Source organism: Heloderma suspectum, chromosome 1, assembly GCF_057233095.1.
Source record: "Heloderma suspectum isolate Gila_16-S chromosome 1, 16-S_ref, whole genome shotgun sequence".
Lineage (NCBI taxonomy): Eukaryota > Metazoa > Chordata > Lepidosauria > Squamata > Helodermatidae > Heloderma > Heloderma suspectum.
Genome location: NC_139458.1, coordinates 132640912 through 132658166, shown reverse-complemented (window position 1 = coordinate 132658166; position 17255 = coordinate 132640912). Strand labels below are relative to the sequence as shown.

Sequence of the window (17255 nt, the reverse complement as noted above, 5' to 3'; positions counted from 1 at the left end):
AGGAAGATCCCTCGCGATTACATTCCCCGTGACGTTAAAAGGAACGAGCGACATCTGCTGGTGGAAGTGAACATCAGCATGACCAAATCAGTGGTGAAACTCATTTTTGCTGCCCATGCTCAGCCTCAGAGGCCTGTGTGTCCCCTTTATTGTTCTCACCCAGGTCCTCCCAGGCACAGAGCCTCTTAATCCAGGTGTTGTTTGGGCAAAAAGATTGCTGGCTTATAGGCTAAGGCAGTAAAAGGGACTTTGTTGTGCAGAGGAGAGTGTGATTTCTTTCTTAAATTTATCTCCTGCCTTTCTCCTAAATTTAGTGCTTAAGATAAAAATACAAATAACAAAGTTATAATTAAAACTCAAATAAAAACTCATGCCAGTAAAAAACAGATGAACAGAAACATATCAATAAAAAAGAAAAACCTGGAGTACGCACAGATCTTATAGATATAATTCAATGTCAGGAGTTAGCTGGTCACCCCATTTTGACTGCCTTCCTATTGACTGATTCTCATGAAACACACTTCATTGTCTTGACATGCAAATTCAACAAATAACAATGGTTTTCACCATAATTCAAAGCTGGGAGTTCATTTATGTCCATAACTCTTTTTTTTTTTTTAAGGATTAGGCTATCCTGTATTTATTTGTTTTTGAAAGGTAAAATTGGATCAGGAAGTATGAACAAGATGAAGAAAAGCATCCCTTCTGTCCGAATAATGGAACAGTCATTGAGAGATTATGCCCAGTGGCTCTGGGAGCATGCATGAGCAGCTTTGGGGGAAGCAAGGCAGAGGACGGTTTAAAAGATCCTTCGAGGCCTGATGATACCCTGCCTCTCCCTTTCTTCAAATCCATCTTCGAAGTCCACTGTATCTGTAAAGACTGAGTTATATTTCCCTAGTTCTTATTACCATCTACTCAGACTACACCTACCCTCACCTGTTTCTCCCTGGCTTCTGTTATCTATCTTCATATGTATTGATGGCAAAATAGTAGTAGTTACAGTAGTAGTAGTAGCAATAACAACAACAACAACAACAACAACAACAACAATGTATAAAACATATTCTGCAGTTAGAGGGACTATGTAGCTTTTATAATTTTATTGAGGAGGGAGCATGACATGATACCTAAACATTTCTCTCTCTCTACAAAACTAGACCTGTTTTCCTTATTATCTTATCATCCTAATTTGGATTACTTCCCATATTTATTTATTTCCTTGATTTGTACCCCGTGTGTACCCCAAAAATGGCATTCAAGGCAGCCTAAACAAATAAGATGCACTGTATTTATTCACTATTTATCTATTTACAAATGTTGGCAAACTCAAAACATAGAAACATGAAAATAAAGACCAGTACACAGAAGGTATCATAGCTACATAACATGCAGGCTACGCTACTCAGGGAAGGCTTGCATAAACAGATGGGTCTTCAACATCCACTTAAAAATACAAGGTGTTGGTGCAGCAAAACAACAACACATAAAAACAAATGATCTTTGGTTTCACTTGTCCGTGGGATGGGGGACAGGGTTGGATGTGCTCTGCCCTTCTGTAGTTTTGTGTGTGTTCTGTGGTGTACTTTGTTTTGCAATAAAGCAGATACAGATACATCAATATCTATGGTTTGGGCAGTGTTTTATCATTGTGCACCTACACATCAGTGATGCTGGGGACCAGGGGACGGGGATGGGGAATCTGCGTGGGCTGCCACGATGCTTCCAAGCTCAATTAGAGGTGCTGCTGCAAATCTTTAAAGCCTTTTCTCCTGGGCCTCACATACCACAGAGACTGCCATTCCTGGAACTGAGGGCACACCAGCTTTTGCCATCTTCCCAGGCCTGTTTAGAAATTGCTGCTATCCACTTTTAGGGATGCTGTGCATACATCCACTGTGTGTGCACTACACCTCTGATTAAATTATCTGTCCTGGCATGAAAACCTTTTGCCCTGGCATCCACCCTGTCTTAGCTACGCAGCTTCGAATCAACAGGCATCCACCGTTTCTCAGCTGTGCTCCTTCGTATCTGCGCAGTTTCAAAACAGCAAGGCCGGCTCCCCTCCCCACCCCCAAGCTCAATCAAAGTGAGAGGCAGCGACTGAGCCCACATTCGTAACAGCCCAGTTTCCACGCAGCAGGGCTTTCCTGTTCTCAGCAAAGTGGAATTGAAGGCAATGAGTTACTTCTGGGTGGACATGTTTACCCCTCTGCTTCCCCCCAACCCCGCCCCATGCAACTTTCCTTTCCGCCAATCAGCGCTACTTCCACCAGCTTTGCCGAAGCCAGCTGAGGTCATATAGACTCCTGAACAGCACTGAAGCTGATGTGACAGGAAAATCCAACACAAAATGAGCCTGGGGGGGAAAAACTGGATTTAGGGCAAGAAATTCCAGGCTAGCTACCAAGAGCAGCGTGCGTCATCTGACATGATCGGCTTGGGGGCAGAGTAGAACTGGAGTAAAAGCACTGTAGATGGGGCCTGGGTTCATATAACATGTTAACCCACACTTAGTGGTTGAGTGTGGGTTGTTTCAAACTGTGGGTTGTTCTTTGAATGGGGGGTTAGCATATTGTCTGAATGCAGCCAGGGTGGCTGGTTAACCATGCAGTGTGGCTTATTTTCTCAAACAAGTCTCCTTGAGAATCTGTGGTTCTCAAGCCACACTGCATAATTAACAAGCCACCCTGGCTGCATTCAGACAACACACAGACAACTCCTGGGCCGGCATGAGCATGATGCTGGGCGCCACAGTATCTTTCCTTATTTAAACAACATTTTGTAACCAGGGGGCTGCTGGCCAAGCATGTACATGGTCACAGGTAATTATTTGATGTTTACTTTAAAAGTATATTGCCCTTTTTGGGGAATATAATGGTGCATATTCCCAAGTAAATGTGTTTTAGAATCAGAAGCAAACTGCATTTTATTCCTGTAGTTATGAAGGTGCCATAATTTCAGCACGTTTAAAATGTGAATCTACACATGCTCAAGTATTTCTTTTATTATGTTTTGGTTTGGGTTCTTTGCTTTAACATGTCAGGAATTTAGGAGCTGTTATAAAGCATGGAATGGGGCAGTGTGTGTGTGCAGAGAAGAGAAATATTAGTTGTGTGCTTCGCAACTGAAGTTATACACATGACCATCTAAAGGGGTGGGGGCACATAGAGCCATTAAGTTCAGGATCTGGAATTCCCTAGCTGTACCACTCAATGGCAAAAGGAATGCACTGAATTTCAGAACTGCCACTGGAATAGCCCAAACAAGGCCCCTTTCAGAGGGCTAGAAGCAGTCTCAGTGGCTCCTTTTCCTTTTATCTCTTTCTTTCAGAGAGTGGAAAGGCTGAAGTATAATACACAAAAGCCATTGCTCATTTAGTTGCATTGGGATTCTTTTATGTGGTGTTTTAGTGATGTACGTGTGCCCTTTTGTGCACTGATAAAGGATTCACAGAACACCTACCAAAATTAGGTGAAGGGTTGCCTTTTAGTGGTGTGGCATCCCTCTGTGTTAGGCATGTACAGGTGTTCACATGTGGGTATGCCTTCTCCCTTAGTGTTCCTTTTTTCCAACCTGTGGCTCTGTCCACTTACAGATCCGGACACAGGGAGGGAAACTTTGCTCCAGGGGAAAAACCCATTTGTCCCCTTGTCAGTGCGATCGGTGAGACAGGGGCCTGGGGACAGGACATTTCAGAAAAAATTTGCCCAGGAGAGGTTTCCTTGGAATTGCACCAGAAATGTGGCTGCTTTAGGTGGGGTCCACTTTGCTTCACAGTCAGGGAGGGCAGTCTTGTGAAGATATAGGTACAGCCAAAAATATAGATTTGGGGGAAGGGGAAGTCTATCTTATTTCCCCCTCCCCAAATGACAAAACCAGATCAAGATGACTTCCTGCCACAGCCTCAAGAATTAGGCCATTTTGATGGAAGCAATGTAAGGATGTACAAAAGTCACTTACCTTCTCAAAGGGTGACATTTGCAGTGGGGGGGAGGCGCTCCATCCCTCCCCCCAAAATTCTCCCCGGCCGGCTCCACTCCGCCGAGCTGCCGGCTGGGGCTGCCTGCATAGGGACGCAAATGGCAGCCGCCGTAGCCACCGCCATTTGCGACCCTGTATTTTGCCGTGATAGGCTATGTAAATATTTACGTAGCCTATCACGAAAAAAAAAACAGCGGACGCATTCCATTCGCTTCTTCATTATAGCCGTGATACGCTACGTAAATATTTACGTAGCTTATTACGGCCTCCGCAGGGACGCAAATGGCGTCCCTGTGTTAGCCGTGATAAGCTATGTAATTATTTACATAGAAGCAAATGGCAGCCACAGACGCGGCCGCCATTCGCAAAGCAGCGCGAATGGCAGCAGGTAAGTGCGCCGTTTCGTGCGCCTTTCGTGGGGTGGGGGGGTGGGGGGCTTCGTTCCGCCACGGATTTCGGGGGGCCGAATGCACTGGCATTCGGCCTCACCGAGATCCGTGGTGGAATTCTCTGACATCCCTAAAGTAATGATAACTTTTTGTGTGGTTTTAAAAAGGATACACCAATGTTATAGGCTCCCTTTGGGGTACTCAACACACCCAAGGACAGTAGTAGGAGCAGTAGCAGCAGCAGCAGTAATGTGTGGGGGTTCTAAGGAGGAAGCCCACCATAATTTGTCTGAAAAGTGGCTGTACTTAAGAAAATGGTGGGTAGCACCTGAAACTGAAGAAAAGAGGTCTTATGCAAGAGAGAGCTGGGCACCTACATCATCATCAAACTGTTCTTTTCCTGTTCAGGCTGCTACAATGCCCTCTGTCCCCAAGTGGGGCCTTCATGTGTAAATTAAAAGGAGAGGGTTATATGGAGGGTTACCAATATGCACAGAGGAAGGGACTGTTGAGGGTCTTGCGTAGGCATTTCAGGTACTCGGTGTTCAGAGTTTGCTCTGTCAGGGGCAGAGTTCAGAAGGAAGTTAACCTGCTAGTAAGTCCATGGAGCAGGTCCACTGAAGAGTCTGAACAGAGAGATGTTTCAACTATTGTGGTCTAATTTTCATGTCTGCATATTTGTAGGAATAATGGTGCCCCTTCCCAGCAGACCAATTGATGCCGTTCGCGTAAGAGGTGTGTTCGCCTTTGAGGTACAGGCCGTTCAGGTTGGAAGAGTGGCAAGCACTGTACCACCAGCCACCCCTGTAAGTCACAGCACAACTTCCTGTTTCATAGATATCGTTGTCTTTGTCTCGTGTGGAGAATGCCATGCCCCTGTGTCCTGAGAAAGAATCACCTGGAAGGAGAACAGAGCAGGGAAACACTGAATTAACCCCCTTCCCTGCTGCAGCACCAGCTCAGGGTGTGTGGGGGCAGTGCAAAATGCACTTTCCCTGCCAGAAGGCATTAAGCAAAGGGTGAAACATAATGGGCAGAGTGCCTGCTTTGCATGCAGAGGGTGGCCATTTTGGAGTTGGGCATCTCCAGGCAGGGCTGGGGAAGACTCATGCCTGAGACTCTGTGGAGCCGCTGCCAGTCAGTGCGGGCATACTGAGCTAGACGGACCAGTGTCTGACCCAGTATAAGGCCGCCTAAGATGTTCACCATCTTCTTATTGCAGAACTCTAGTGTGCAAGCTCATTTGGAGCATTGTGTACAATTCTGGTTGTGTCACCTCAAAAAAGGATATCATAGAACTGGAAGAGATACAAAAGGGCACCAAATACCTGTCTGGAAGGCACCATGTCAGGGAAGGACTGAAACAGACAATCCCATCTAGTAAGGCAACCTTTTCATTTTTAGGTCACTTGAAGCAGATGCCCCAAAGAAGGAGCATTCTCTGTGTAACTCACCCATGTTGCCATCGAAATAAGAGCCCACTGCTAGTGTATAGTTTTCATTTTCACTCGAGATTTTGAAACTGGTATATTTAGCGTAAGTTCTAGAGTTGTTGAAGTCCTCCACATCTATCCGCAGCTGTTGTGTTCCTGATCCCCAAAAGAATGGAAAATATCAGAGTGTGAGCATTGCTGAGAAAACAAACCCTTGAACAGAACCTGGTTTGGGAATACAAGGACTATTTAGGAGAGAGGGGACCCACATTCCAGGCTCACAAGATCACAGTGGGCCATCAGTACAAAGGCATGAGGACTGGAAAGCAGAAGGAATGGGCTGCTGATTCTCTTCAGACAATAGACCTATTCAGGGGTTATGATAAGTGGTGAAACTCCACACGTGAGTAGGAACAGGGCTACACTGAGTAGCCCCACCCCCTAATGTCACATTGTAATGTAGCTCCGCTCAAAGGCACCCATGCATACAGCAGGAATGGTTCCAACAGGGAAGCCTTTGTGCGTAGGTCTCTCTGCTGCCGGTGTTTGCACTGTGCCCCTGAACAGGGCTAGTGTCTCCCTATTGGGCAGTTTGGGTGAATCACCAGAGCAAACAGGATCTGTGATGACATAGCTGAAGGAAGACAATGAACCAATAGTGCTCCTAATCATTGCCTTTGATTCTTTACTCCCACAAATTCAGAACTAAGAATTGTGTAACATTCCGTCTGTACATAATAGGTGGGGCAGGGAGAGGCATTCCTGGTTAGGTGACTATGCCCCTTCTGCAAGCACACCACTGCACATCTACAAACCTTGGGACAACATTTATGGAAACTACATTGCAGCAAAGTTTCGCATTAGTCCTTATGCATGCTGCCCTTTAATGTACTCCCAAAGACCCCCACCTCCTCCAACACAGCCACACCATGAGCCATGAAGGTAAGACTGTGGTCTGCTCACAGCTGTTCAGAACACTGAACCTCCCTTTGCTTTCACTAAGATTACAATGTATAGTTCCAAAAGCTACTTTGGGAGTGTAATACAGCGGTTTTGTTAGTAGTCTGGAAGTTCTCCCAGACTTGTAGATATGCAGTACACAGTAAAAGCCTTCATGTACTAGAGTCTAGAGCTGATACATTCCCTGAGTAACTGTAAGTTACAGAGAATCATTCCAGCAAGCCACACCTTTCCCCATATTCCTCAGATATCCCCACTTTGCTCCTCAGTTCCTTGGGGAAGCACCTCCATCAGGGAAACGAGGAAACACTGGCTTACCTGAGCTTGTGAGAAGATGGATCTTATCATTGCCCAGCCAGAATTCTGACTCTTGCTTCCCAAACCCTTTCTTGTAGGACTCCCAGCCAAGGTAGAAATCCACCGACCCATCCTGTCGCCTCTGGAAGACCTGGGTGCGGACAGAGGGACAGAGAGAGGTGATATCTCACTGTTGCAGCTAAAAGGCAAGCTGGTTTCCTATTCTAGACTGGTGCTGGGTGTGCTGTCTCAGTCTGGCTTCAGGGTGGTGGTGGTGGTGTCTCCACAGTTGATTCGCTGTGAGTTGGCTCTGTTTGGAGGTTGTTTGGGGCACATGACATCGTGGCCATCCCCCAGCCACCCCCAAGCTTTTTGTGGAGAAACGGGATTTCCTGAGACTACTTGAAGTCCCATTCTTTTCCTTAAGTCGGGTTCTCCACACTATAGTTGTTGTGTGCCCCAGCCCCTGCATTTACTTTGGGTATGCTAGCCCTGGCCAGGAATGTGCCTTTCACTGTGACCCCAGTCAAGGGGTGTTTCCTGTCCCTGTCTTTCCCGTCCCTGTCTTTCCCAGCACAAACATATGTGTGTCTACTCAGAAATCCCATTGTGGTTAGGGGTGTACAAAACCCCGCTTACCTGGCTGCGCCGGGTTCCACAGGTGGGGGGAGGCGATCCGTTCCTCCCCCTGGAATCCTCGACGGAGGGGAGGCGATCCGTTCCTCCCCCCCGGAATCCTGCCTGGCCAGCTCCGCAGGCCAACCCACAGCGGGGCCTCTAGCCACTGCCGGGCTGGTGCAGACACAAATGGCGTCCTGTGTAGGGGATGCCATTTGTGCCCCTACACAAGCCCGTGATAGGCTACATAAATATTTACATAGCCTATCACGGCTAAAGCAGGGATGCAAATGGCGTTTTGCAAATAGGCTATGTAAATATATAGCTTATTTAGGCTATGTAAATATATACGTAGCCTATCATGGGCCAGGGTAGGGACGCAAATGGTGGCCGCTACAACAGCCACCATTTGCAGCCGCAGCAGCCCGGCAGTGGCCAGAGCCGCTGCTGCCGCTGCTGCCAGCAGAGCCGGAGCCGAAGCCGCAGCTAGGTAGGCTCCATTTTGCGGGGCTTTCGCGGGGTGGAGGGGCAGGGGGCTCCATTCCACCATGGATTCCGGGGGCCCGAATTCACTGGAATTCAGCCCCCCTGGGATCTGTGGCGGAATTCTCTAACATCCCTAATTGTGGTTAATGAGGCTTGTTCCTGAAATGCGCACTCCCGAAGTTACCGAGACTACCATGCATCGAAATAGCGTATTTAGTAGGCTTAAAGCTATGTCAAAGCTGTGTGTCTTTGATGTTTGCTTCCTTGCTTTTTGGAAGTAACTAATTCGCACCTTCGATCCTTCGCAGCATCGGGACTTTCAGGGGAGGGAAAAGGCGGCAGCTGTGTTTCTTTAATGTTTGCTTTGTCAACTGTAAGGATGGATGGGGGGTGAGCCTCTCACATTGGTTGATCAGCCCCTGCCAGTCTGATGACGTTCACTCCAATCCCCCCACCCCACCCAGAAGTACGTTCCTGTGAAGCAACTTAGAATGGTACGGTGCACTCGTTCATGGAGCCCTGCATGGACCAAGGACAATTCCCTGAAAAATCTGGGTAATCCTCCCATTGTCGTGGAGATCCCCTTGCCCCCAGGTCTCTCACGATATAAAGAGGCATCCTGTGCAGTTCCTGGGAGAATAAGTGTGGTCCAGAACCTCAAACCCAGGGACTAAATCTGACCCTCCAAGGTTCCCCAAGTGGCCATGCCAACTTCCTCTGGCCCCACCCATCATTTGATGGTTTCCCAACTTCTATGCAGTTTTCCCCATTCTAAAAGGTTCAAATGCCTCTCCTAAGGCTTAGTTACTGTCAGTAAGATCTTTAAGCTACAGAAGGCTGGTATTTTCAGCATTTGGGCCACGCCTCTTTTGCCTTTGGCCATGCCCATCCCTGAGAGCTTCTCTGAAACAGACTTTGGCCCTTTGGCTGAAAGAGGTTTTGCACCCCTGGGTTAGCTCAGTGAACTAGGATCAGGAAGGACTTGGGCTCAACTCTCCACTGAGCAATGAAGCTCACTGAGCGACCCTGGGCAAGTCACTCCATCAGCCTAACACATCCCACAAGGCTCTTGTGATAAATTCAGGGATGGGGGAGATAACCACTTTGAGTTCCTTGAAGAAAGTCATCAGCCAGGGATTGCACACCAGATCTCCTCAACAAGGCACAATAACGTAAACCAAAAGTATGCTAAGGGATAGATTTGCACATGTTCCCCCCCATATTGATGCGGACTGATGTTCTGAACTCGGCACGCACCAAATTTCCTTTTGCACCAAACTTCAGTCTGTGTTGTTGTCTTAGCTGATTCTTGTTGCAGGCTCAAGGAGGATATACACCACAAACGTGTATCACATTTGGCCTGGTCTGTCAAAGCTTCTCCCAAAGAATACTGCAAATTGCAGCATGATGAGGTGCTTAGAGTTTTCTGCTAGGGATCCCTAGTTCTCTCCCATAGAGCTACTGTTCCCAGGGCCTTTAACATAACGTGCCATTTGGCCCTCTTTCGCTAGGCTGCAAAGGGATTGCTCTTCCTCCTCCAAGGGGTAAGGCTCACCAGCCAGCCTCCTCCATCAGTCTCCATATCACAGTAGACCTGCATGGCTTTCCCTGTGGTGGGGTAGATCGTGTACCAGCCAGTCAGGGTCTCTCCACGTCCCAGGAGCTCCTTGCAGTCCCTGGCTCCTGCCTCTGGGAGAAACATTGGGAAGGAAAGTGTGGGCCAGTTCACGCCACCTCCAGCCTAGAAACATGATGTGTGTGAAAAAGGCAACAGCCCAAAGTACATGGTTCCCTACTGTGTGGACAACGTAACACGTGACGCAGGTGTATCTATGTGTATTTCTATGCAACAATTCGGCATTGACATCATGAGGGTTCCCTAAAGACGGAGTGAACAACGGACGGCACTTCCAGAGAAAAGGCTAGTCTGGAAGCAGCCTGTGTGTGCATGTACTTGTCAGTTGTGACCCATGGTATGAAGCTGCTGCATGCGCAGTCTGCACCCAGCAATTATTGAAATGTGGGGCAGGTGTGGGGGTGGTTTACACCGGCGACACATTGAGGGTCTGTGCCATCCACAGGCCTGCAGCTGCTTGCACAGGGCATCTGCATAGTTGGTGTGAAGTGGCTGACTTGTTATCTGCTGGAATTATGGCTATTCTGATACTGTTTCTTGTTTTGGGCTAACTCCCTCTATGACTTTGAGCCAATCACACAGCTTTTCTGTTTCTGTGTGATTAAATAGACCACCTTCCAGGAATGGGGAAAAGCATTTGTATCCTTTCCTCAGAAGTAAATCCTGCCATGTTCAATGGGACTTGCTTTTTAGTATGTGTGCTCAGGCCTGATTTTTACTCTGCATGAACTATGTGCTATAAAAATGTGAAATAATGCCCCAGAATCCTTTGCAATCACAGGGATTCTGTGGGAGACTAGTAATAGGGAATGTGTTCCCTGAGGGCTGAACATCTGAAAGCCACTGTTTGAGATGAGCACAGTGCTTTTGTCACATACATATACAGTAAACCAGACTGGTCTTCCACCAGTGGCTATTCAGCGTATGGTGGGTCAAGGGTCATTCTAGACCTGGTCAGTCTATCACACTTTTACCACCCTGTGTGTGGGGGAAGAGTGGGAGAGCTAAACACTGGTCTGTGTTGGGGAGGGGTCCTGATAACACGCTGCAAGTATGGAGCTGCAGGTCTAATCCTCATTATCAGTCTGCCTGGAGCTGTAATCTGGCATTACATATACATTTGTACATCCATCCTAGTCCTGTTTAACCATTCAAATTACGCGTGCAGTAAGGGAGAGCAGGGGTGAGTTTGCAAACTCAACCCCCCTCCAAGTCGTTCTTAATGAGTTTGCAAACTCAACTCCCCATATGATACAGAGCCCTGGAAAAATCATGGGATGACTAATTTGAATGTCTGAATAGGGCTTCTGTGTTGAATATGTAGCTGTGTATATACATCTCTGAAAATCACTGCATGGTTGGGAGTCTGAAAGCCAATTGTAACCCAATATCATTGCAGGACATTTGCTGCTTGGAGGCTCAAACTCACTCTCTCTCTCTCTCTCTCTCTCTCTCTCATCTGCTTTATTTTGCCTTTTCTGCTACCACCATTTCTGGTGCCTTCTGCTGTCTCCCTCCATTAGCCCTAGAACTCTTCCACTTTCTGCGAAGCAGTTGTGAAGCCTATTCCTGGATGTTTCCCAGCTCCATTTCTGGATGGTTTTGCTATAAGCCCAGCCCAGCTCATGCAGAGTCATTGAATGGGCGGTGCCTACCATCTTGGAATTCAGTCTTCATGGCTCATTCCAGTCTGCTTAAGTCTCCTTCCTGATGAATCAAACTGGCATTCACTGGTCTTATCTATACTACTGGTTTTCTACCAGATTAACTGTCATAGCTTCCCCCAAAGAATCCTGAGAATTGTAGTTTAGGTGAGGATTCTGAGAATTAGGATCCTTAGTCCCCACCCCCCTCACCAAACTGCAGTACCCATGGGTACTTAGGGAGAGGAAATGACTATTAAACCCTTTTAATACTATTATAGTTTGAGCTTTATCTTGTTGTGAACTGCCCAAAGAGCTTCGGCTATTGGGCTACATAGAAAGGGAATGCGATGAAATCATCATCATCATCATCCATAAATAAAAAGCCTGCTGGCTTTTAAAGCTGGATTTTATACTTGCTGTTAGGAAGACTGAAGCCATGGAACAGAACACCCTCTTTTTGCAGAGGACATTTCCCCCCGTGAACGGCATCCTCATGAGCGATGTTTGCAGCCATGCTGCATGAGATCAGACACCAGCCAACCAACCCAGCAGGGCTAACTAGAACGAGGATGGGGGCTAGACGTACCTTGCTGCGGACAGCTGGCAAGACTGCCCAAGCTGCAGGCTTCTCCTGTAGGGGGAGAGAGGCCACTTCCGGTGAGGTGAACACAAACAGCACCCAAGCCCCAAAGAAAGGGACAGTGAGAGACGTTTCAGAGGCACCATGTATGTTTTTCTGCATGTTCATTTTCCCTCTCCTCACATGGAGAGATAGAGGCAAAGGTGGCAGCTGCCACCCTCTGGGCCCATGTTTGCAGAGAACTCAAGCAAGCTCAAGAATGACGTAAAGTAAGGGTGTTGAACGTCTGCCCCCCGGGATCCCCATATGGCCCTCTGGGCTTCCCCAGGCAGCCAGGCACCCTCCCCCTGGCCTCACCCCTTTCCTCCAAACTGCCTGTCCTTTGCTGGTGTCCTGGCTTGTGCACAGTTTCCCCCCATTCTATAGGGCTGGGATGCCTTTCCTGCGGCATAGCTACTTGCATTAACAGCTTTAAGCGAAAATGTGCTGGTATTTTTGGTACTACAGCCCCGCCCCTTTTCCCTGTAGCCCCACCCACCACAGGAAGGCAGCCCCTGAGAGCTCGGTCAACACTGAATTCACTCTTTGGGCTGAAAGAGGTTCAGCAGCCTCTGATGATGTTTGAGTGGGCCAGACTTCCCTTCTGTTCCACCTCTTGCATTTCCCCCCGCCCTCAATGGAGTTGTGGGCGCATTACCTGCCTCTCCTTTATCTCCCTTGGGTCCAGCTTTCCCAGGTGTCCCCACAGAGCCTCTTTCACCTGAGGGGAAAAATCAATGATATTTTAGAGAATACTTGTAACATTTCTAGCAATGGTCTTTCCAAGCCATGCAATGTGTTAGTAAAGTACAGGGGGTACCTAGAGAGCAGAGCATAAGATGAGGCTGAGATTTAGTTTTGAGATCATGAGTTCAATTTCAGAGAAAGTCTTTTAAAACCCTAAAACCCCATTTATATCTGTGGTAAGGGGGTGAGTGAACGACGTTGATCCTTCCCTCGCCAGCCTTGCCTGATCCCAAGAAAGGGACAAAGATGATGTGAGTTGGGACATCTCATGATGGAGTGACACTCTTCCCCTCTCCTTAGAGATGTCACCAGAGCACCAGGGGATCCAGCCACAGAAGCAGTTAATTGGCTAACATGTGAATTGGCCCTTAGGACTGTCCTTGTGGAGCACAGATGCAGGCTGTGATGGCAGGTATTTTGGGGATGGGGAATTTCTTCCATCCCTCCACCCAGCAACCTCTGCTGCCCCTGCCCCGTATATCCCCTCTCCTAGATGTGGGGTTTGTAAATGCAGAGCACAGGCACTGGGCCCGTGAGTCCGAGTCTCACTGTTACGATGAAGCAAAGCAAAGCAGCTCCCGGATCTGCCTGGCACCCCAATCTTCAAGGGAGACGGGCGTCCTCTCACCTGGGGGCCCCTGAGGGCCTGGGTCGCCCTTAGCCCCCGGCAGTCCACTTGTTCCTGGCACACCTGGAATTCCTGGGATCCCTGGCTGACCCTGGAGAAAGATCTTGTCTGCTCCACTCTCTGATAAGCCCTTCAGCTCTGAAATAGGAAAAAAGAGTGCAAACGAGAAATTATGACATGATGAGCTTGTGTGAGGCAAGGTGGTTTTCCATAGGGCAAGGATGGGGAATCTCTGGCCCTCCAGATGTTGTTGGACTACAACTCCCATCATTTCTGTTGACTGGCCATACCAGTTGGAAATGGTGGGAGTTGCAGTCCAATGACATCTGATTAATTGGTTCCCCCCCTCCCTGCCTTAGGGATGAGAGGGAGGCCCATGTTGAACCAAGTTAGTACTGGGGTGCTCAGAATCCAGTGTGGTACAGCAGATAATTCGGGTTTTCTTGAAGGGAATGCAGGCCCCTATCTTGTTGCACCATGAGCATCTCTACACCAGCCTAAAATCCCACATGTAAAATGGGCCTTTCTGCTTCTGTTTTAAATGCAGGATCACGACGGGCTCCCTTTACAAGAGCTTCTTTCCCCCTCCCTTTCCCCTTTATCTGAGTCTTCCATATGTTTCATTATACAGCCACTAGATGGCACTGTGGTCTAGCTCCTCTTATTGTGGCTTTTCCTTTTTTATGAGGGAACTCAAGCATGGTAATTTGATAGCCAATTATCTCCTATCTTTTAAAAAATGGAATAAAGTTCATTTAGCACAGAAAATGCCCTGGAGGTTAACAACATCATCTAAAGGACCCGCAAACTTCTGTGAGTAACCAATAGCAGGATAAAAGCTCCATGTGAAGAAGCCCCATATCTTACCTTTACCTACCACACAGAATAGTTATGAGGATTTCTTTTTTAAAAAAGAAAAGAAATGTTTTCCTTGAGCTGTTGAAAGATGGGGGTAGAAGCAATGGCATCAACAGGGTAATGTTTGCCAGCAGTTCCAGGGAAACCCTCCCTGGCATGCTATTGTATATATCTTCATTTAAATGTGTGCGAATTAAAGCATATCCAGCTGAATATCACTGATATTGCACATTACACAGTATCCATGGAAAGTACACTTGATATGGAGCTGCAGCAAATCCTGGCTCTATAATGAGTGCATGTGTGTGTGTTTGCCAATTCAAATTCATGCCTTCTTGCTCATGTTTTACATTTTCAAATGTATACTTAAAGTATCTTAGGTAAATAGCTAAAACAAAGTGTGATTCAGCCCTAGTATTTAAAAAAAAACTATCAGAAACCTTGGACTAGCTGATACAGCATCCACTACTCTCCAAGGTAACGTGTGTCTCCCTAACTGTCTTCTGGCAGCTCCAAAGCCAGATTTCAGTCAGCCCTATTCAGGGGTGCACCTCCCTGTGCAGCGTGGAAACACTGTTTTTGCCCTCCCCTCCTTTGAGTCCTGCATCATTCCTTTATGATACTCCAACCCACAGCAGACCGAACGGGAGGGTAAGCGAAATCTCACCTATTCTCCATGCTTGGGGTGTTTTGTGCATAAAGAGAGGAGAAATAGTAATGGTTGGGAAAAAACACGAGCGTCTTCCTGTCATTCAGCCCCTGCCCTGCATTCCTAGCCACCCTCTCCCCAAAATCAGTGACAGTGCCTATTTTTGGGTGGTCCTGGTGCTCACAGCATAAAGATGCGGCTGCCTTTTTCCCATTCGTGTGGCCGGGTGAGTGGTGAAGGGTGAGCAGGAACAACTAACGTAGGCTCACTTAGGATAGAATTGTGCCCTCACTGCTCAGATGCTCCTGGTGGCTTCTGAGTTTCTTATGCCCTGCCGGGCTGAAGCCTACAGGGCAGGAGGAGTGGTGGAGGTGACCGTCCTTTCCCCATTCTTGGTCTTGAGTGTTTTTCACTAGATGGGCTTTTTAGCAAGGGCAATTCAGAGGGGAAGGGAAGGAGACTGGAGGAGGATCTGGATATGTCATATCTTGGCCTTGCCAGCCTCCTCCCCTCCCACCGACCCACCCACTGGAATACCCCCTTTCTTCCTCCTCCGAGGTTGCTTTTCTGTGATTCTTTCCACACTGGCTTCCCTCTTCTGAAGTTGGAGTCTGTCTCTGACCTTGAAAGAGTAAGACTAGGGGCTAGGAAGAGAGAAAGAAGAAGGCTAGAGAAGAGAGAGAAATAGCAAGGAAAGGGGATGTGGGGAGAGAAAGAGCATGGCTAGAGAATGGGAGTGAGAGAGCAAAGGTGACAGGTCTGCGTGGGCCGAGGAAGAATGGGCAGGGCCAGAAATCAACTCTTTCCTTCTCTGCCTGCCCACCAACAGCTGATCTGCAGCAGGTGCAGGAACAGGAAGAAGAGAACCCGACACCCTAACGTTTTTCAAGGTTTTTAATAATTATTATTTTTTTGTGGAGGGGGCAGGAAATCAAGAGCTTTGTGGATGCTGTTGGAGGTCCCCACAGGCGCTCTGGTACCTGTGGGTGACACGCTGGGGACCCCTGCTGTAGGGGTTTTTCAAGTAATCCTGTGGCCCTGGGTCTCTCGCCCAGGGACCATAGAATGGCTCTTTCATCAGCTCATCATTCATGGGTTCTCAGGGTCTCCCCTTAATTCCTGCTTCTCCTCTGACTCATCCAGTCTCCCCCCCCCCCCGCCACCCCCCGCTGTGCCCATTTCAACCACTCTCGTGCCACACTTTAAATCAGGGAAGCAAACAAGCACCAAACAACAGAGGAAGAAAGAAAGGGAACCAGGAGGGTACAGAGGATTCAGATGTGATTGTAGCCCTATTCTGGCAAGCACCTGTATAGGGCTGAACTGGTTAGGAGGACATGGGTGTGGATATAAACCTGGCTCCAACATCCCCACATGTCTGGCTTCCATTTAGACTTTCACGCATTGAGCCATATGTATCAGGGTTCACAATAACATGCTTACAGACTCTTTTTCGAAGGTCTAACTGGAAGCCCGTGGGCACATGGGGATGCTGGGGGCAGGGCTTAGGTACGTGCCCATGTCCCCCTACCCGGTGTAGCCCTACAGACGAGCAGGCATGGACCTGAATAGGGCGGTAGTTCAAGACCAGTCAGGCATCTGCCCCTTCTACTCTGGTCTCGGTCATGAAATTGGTTGTGTCCTCACTGGGGGCTTCCTGACCAATCTGATAATCTAGAGGAAAAATGATAGGAAGCTGAAGGAAAGTCTGGCCCAGTGAGAAGATTAAAAATGTAGTGTGACCAGATGCTACTTCTTTTTACGAAATATCCTTTTTCCCCAGAGAACATCACAGCTCTGTCCGCCAAATTATTTCTCTGTGCCACCACCTCCCCTCCCTCCAGATTCAAATGTATCCCATCCCCATGTCTAAAATGGCAGTTCCCGGTGTGTTCCTTTACCTGGCAAAGGCTGTAACCGAGAGCCTTGCTATGTGCCACGTGGGCTGCCAGATGCAATTCAGGACAGGGCCCCTTTGCTTGCAATAGCTGTGTGCGGAAGAAAGAATGCCGGTAGGCCCAGCTTTTCTCACAAAGTGCTGCAGCGGTGGGGGAAATATCGAAAATCTCCTTCCGCACAACTATGAAAAGGCACAGGAGCTCTGTCCTGTCCTGCGTCTGGCTACCTAGCAGAAACAATAGCACTTGGCGTTCCCTCCCACTTTACACTTACGTGCACAGCCATTGGCCTCTGTCTCCTGTCCAAAGCTCCCTCTCTCCATAGACACAGCCACCAGGAGCGTCAGAGCCAGAGGAAAGCCAACCCAGGCAGCCATCTTGCCTTGCAGAACCTGCTTAGCCGTCTC

The 17255-nt window shown here is 48.1% G+C and overlaps 1 protein-coding gene across 1 annotated transcript; it reads right to left on the bottom strand.

The window, feature by feature from the left end:
• Positions 1–2912: 2912 nt before the first annotated feature.
• Positions 2913–17255, bottom strand: LOC146357896 (veficolin-1-like). The gene is made up of 8 exons (XM_084820918.1): positions 17123–17255; positions 13444–13581; positions 12727–12789; positions 12036–12080; positions 9723–9856; positions 7085–7214; positions 5828–5962; positions 2913–5271 (listed from the first exon to the last, which is right to left on the bottom strand). Exons 1-8 carry the CDS (start codon positions 17223–17225, stop codon positions 5021–5023), a joined length of 999 nt encoding a protein of 332 aa, XP_084677044.1. The 5' UTR covers positions 17226–17255; the 3' UTR covers positions 2913–5020.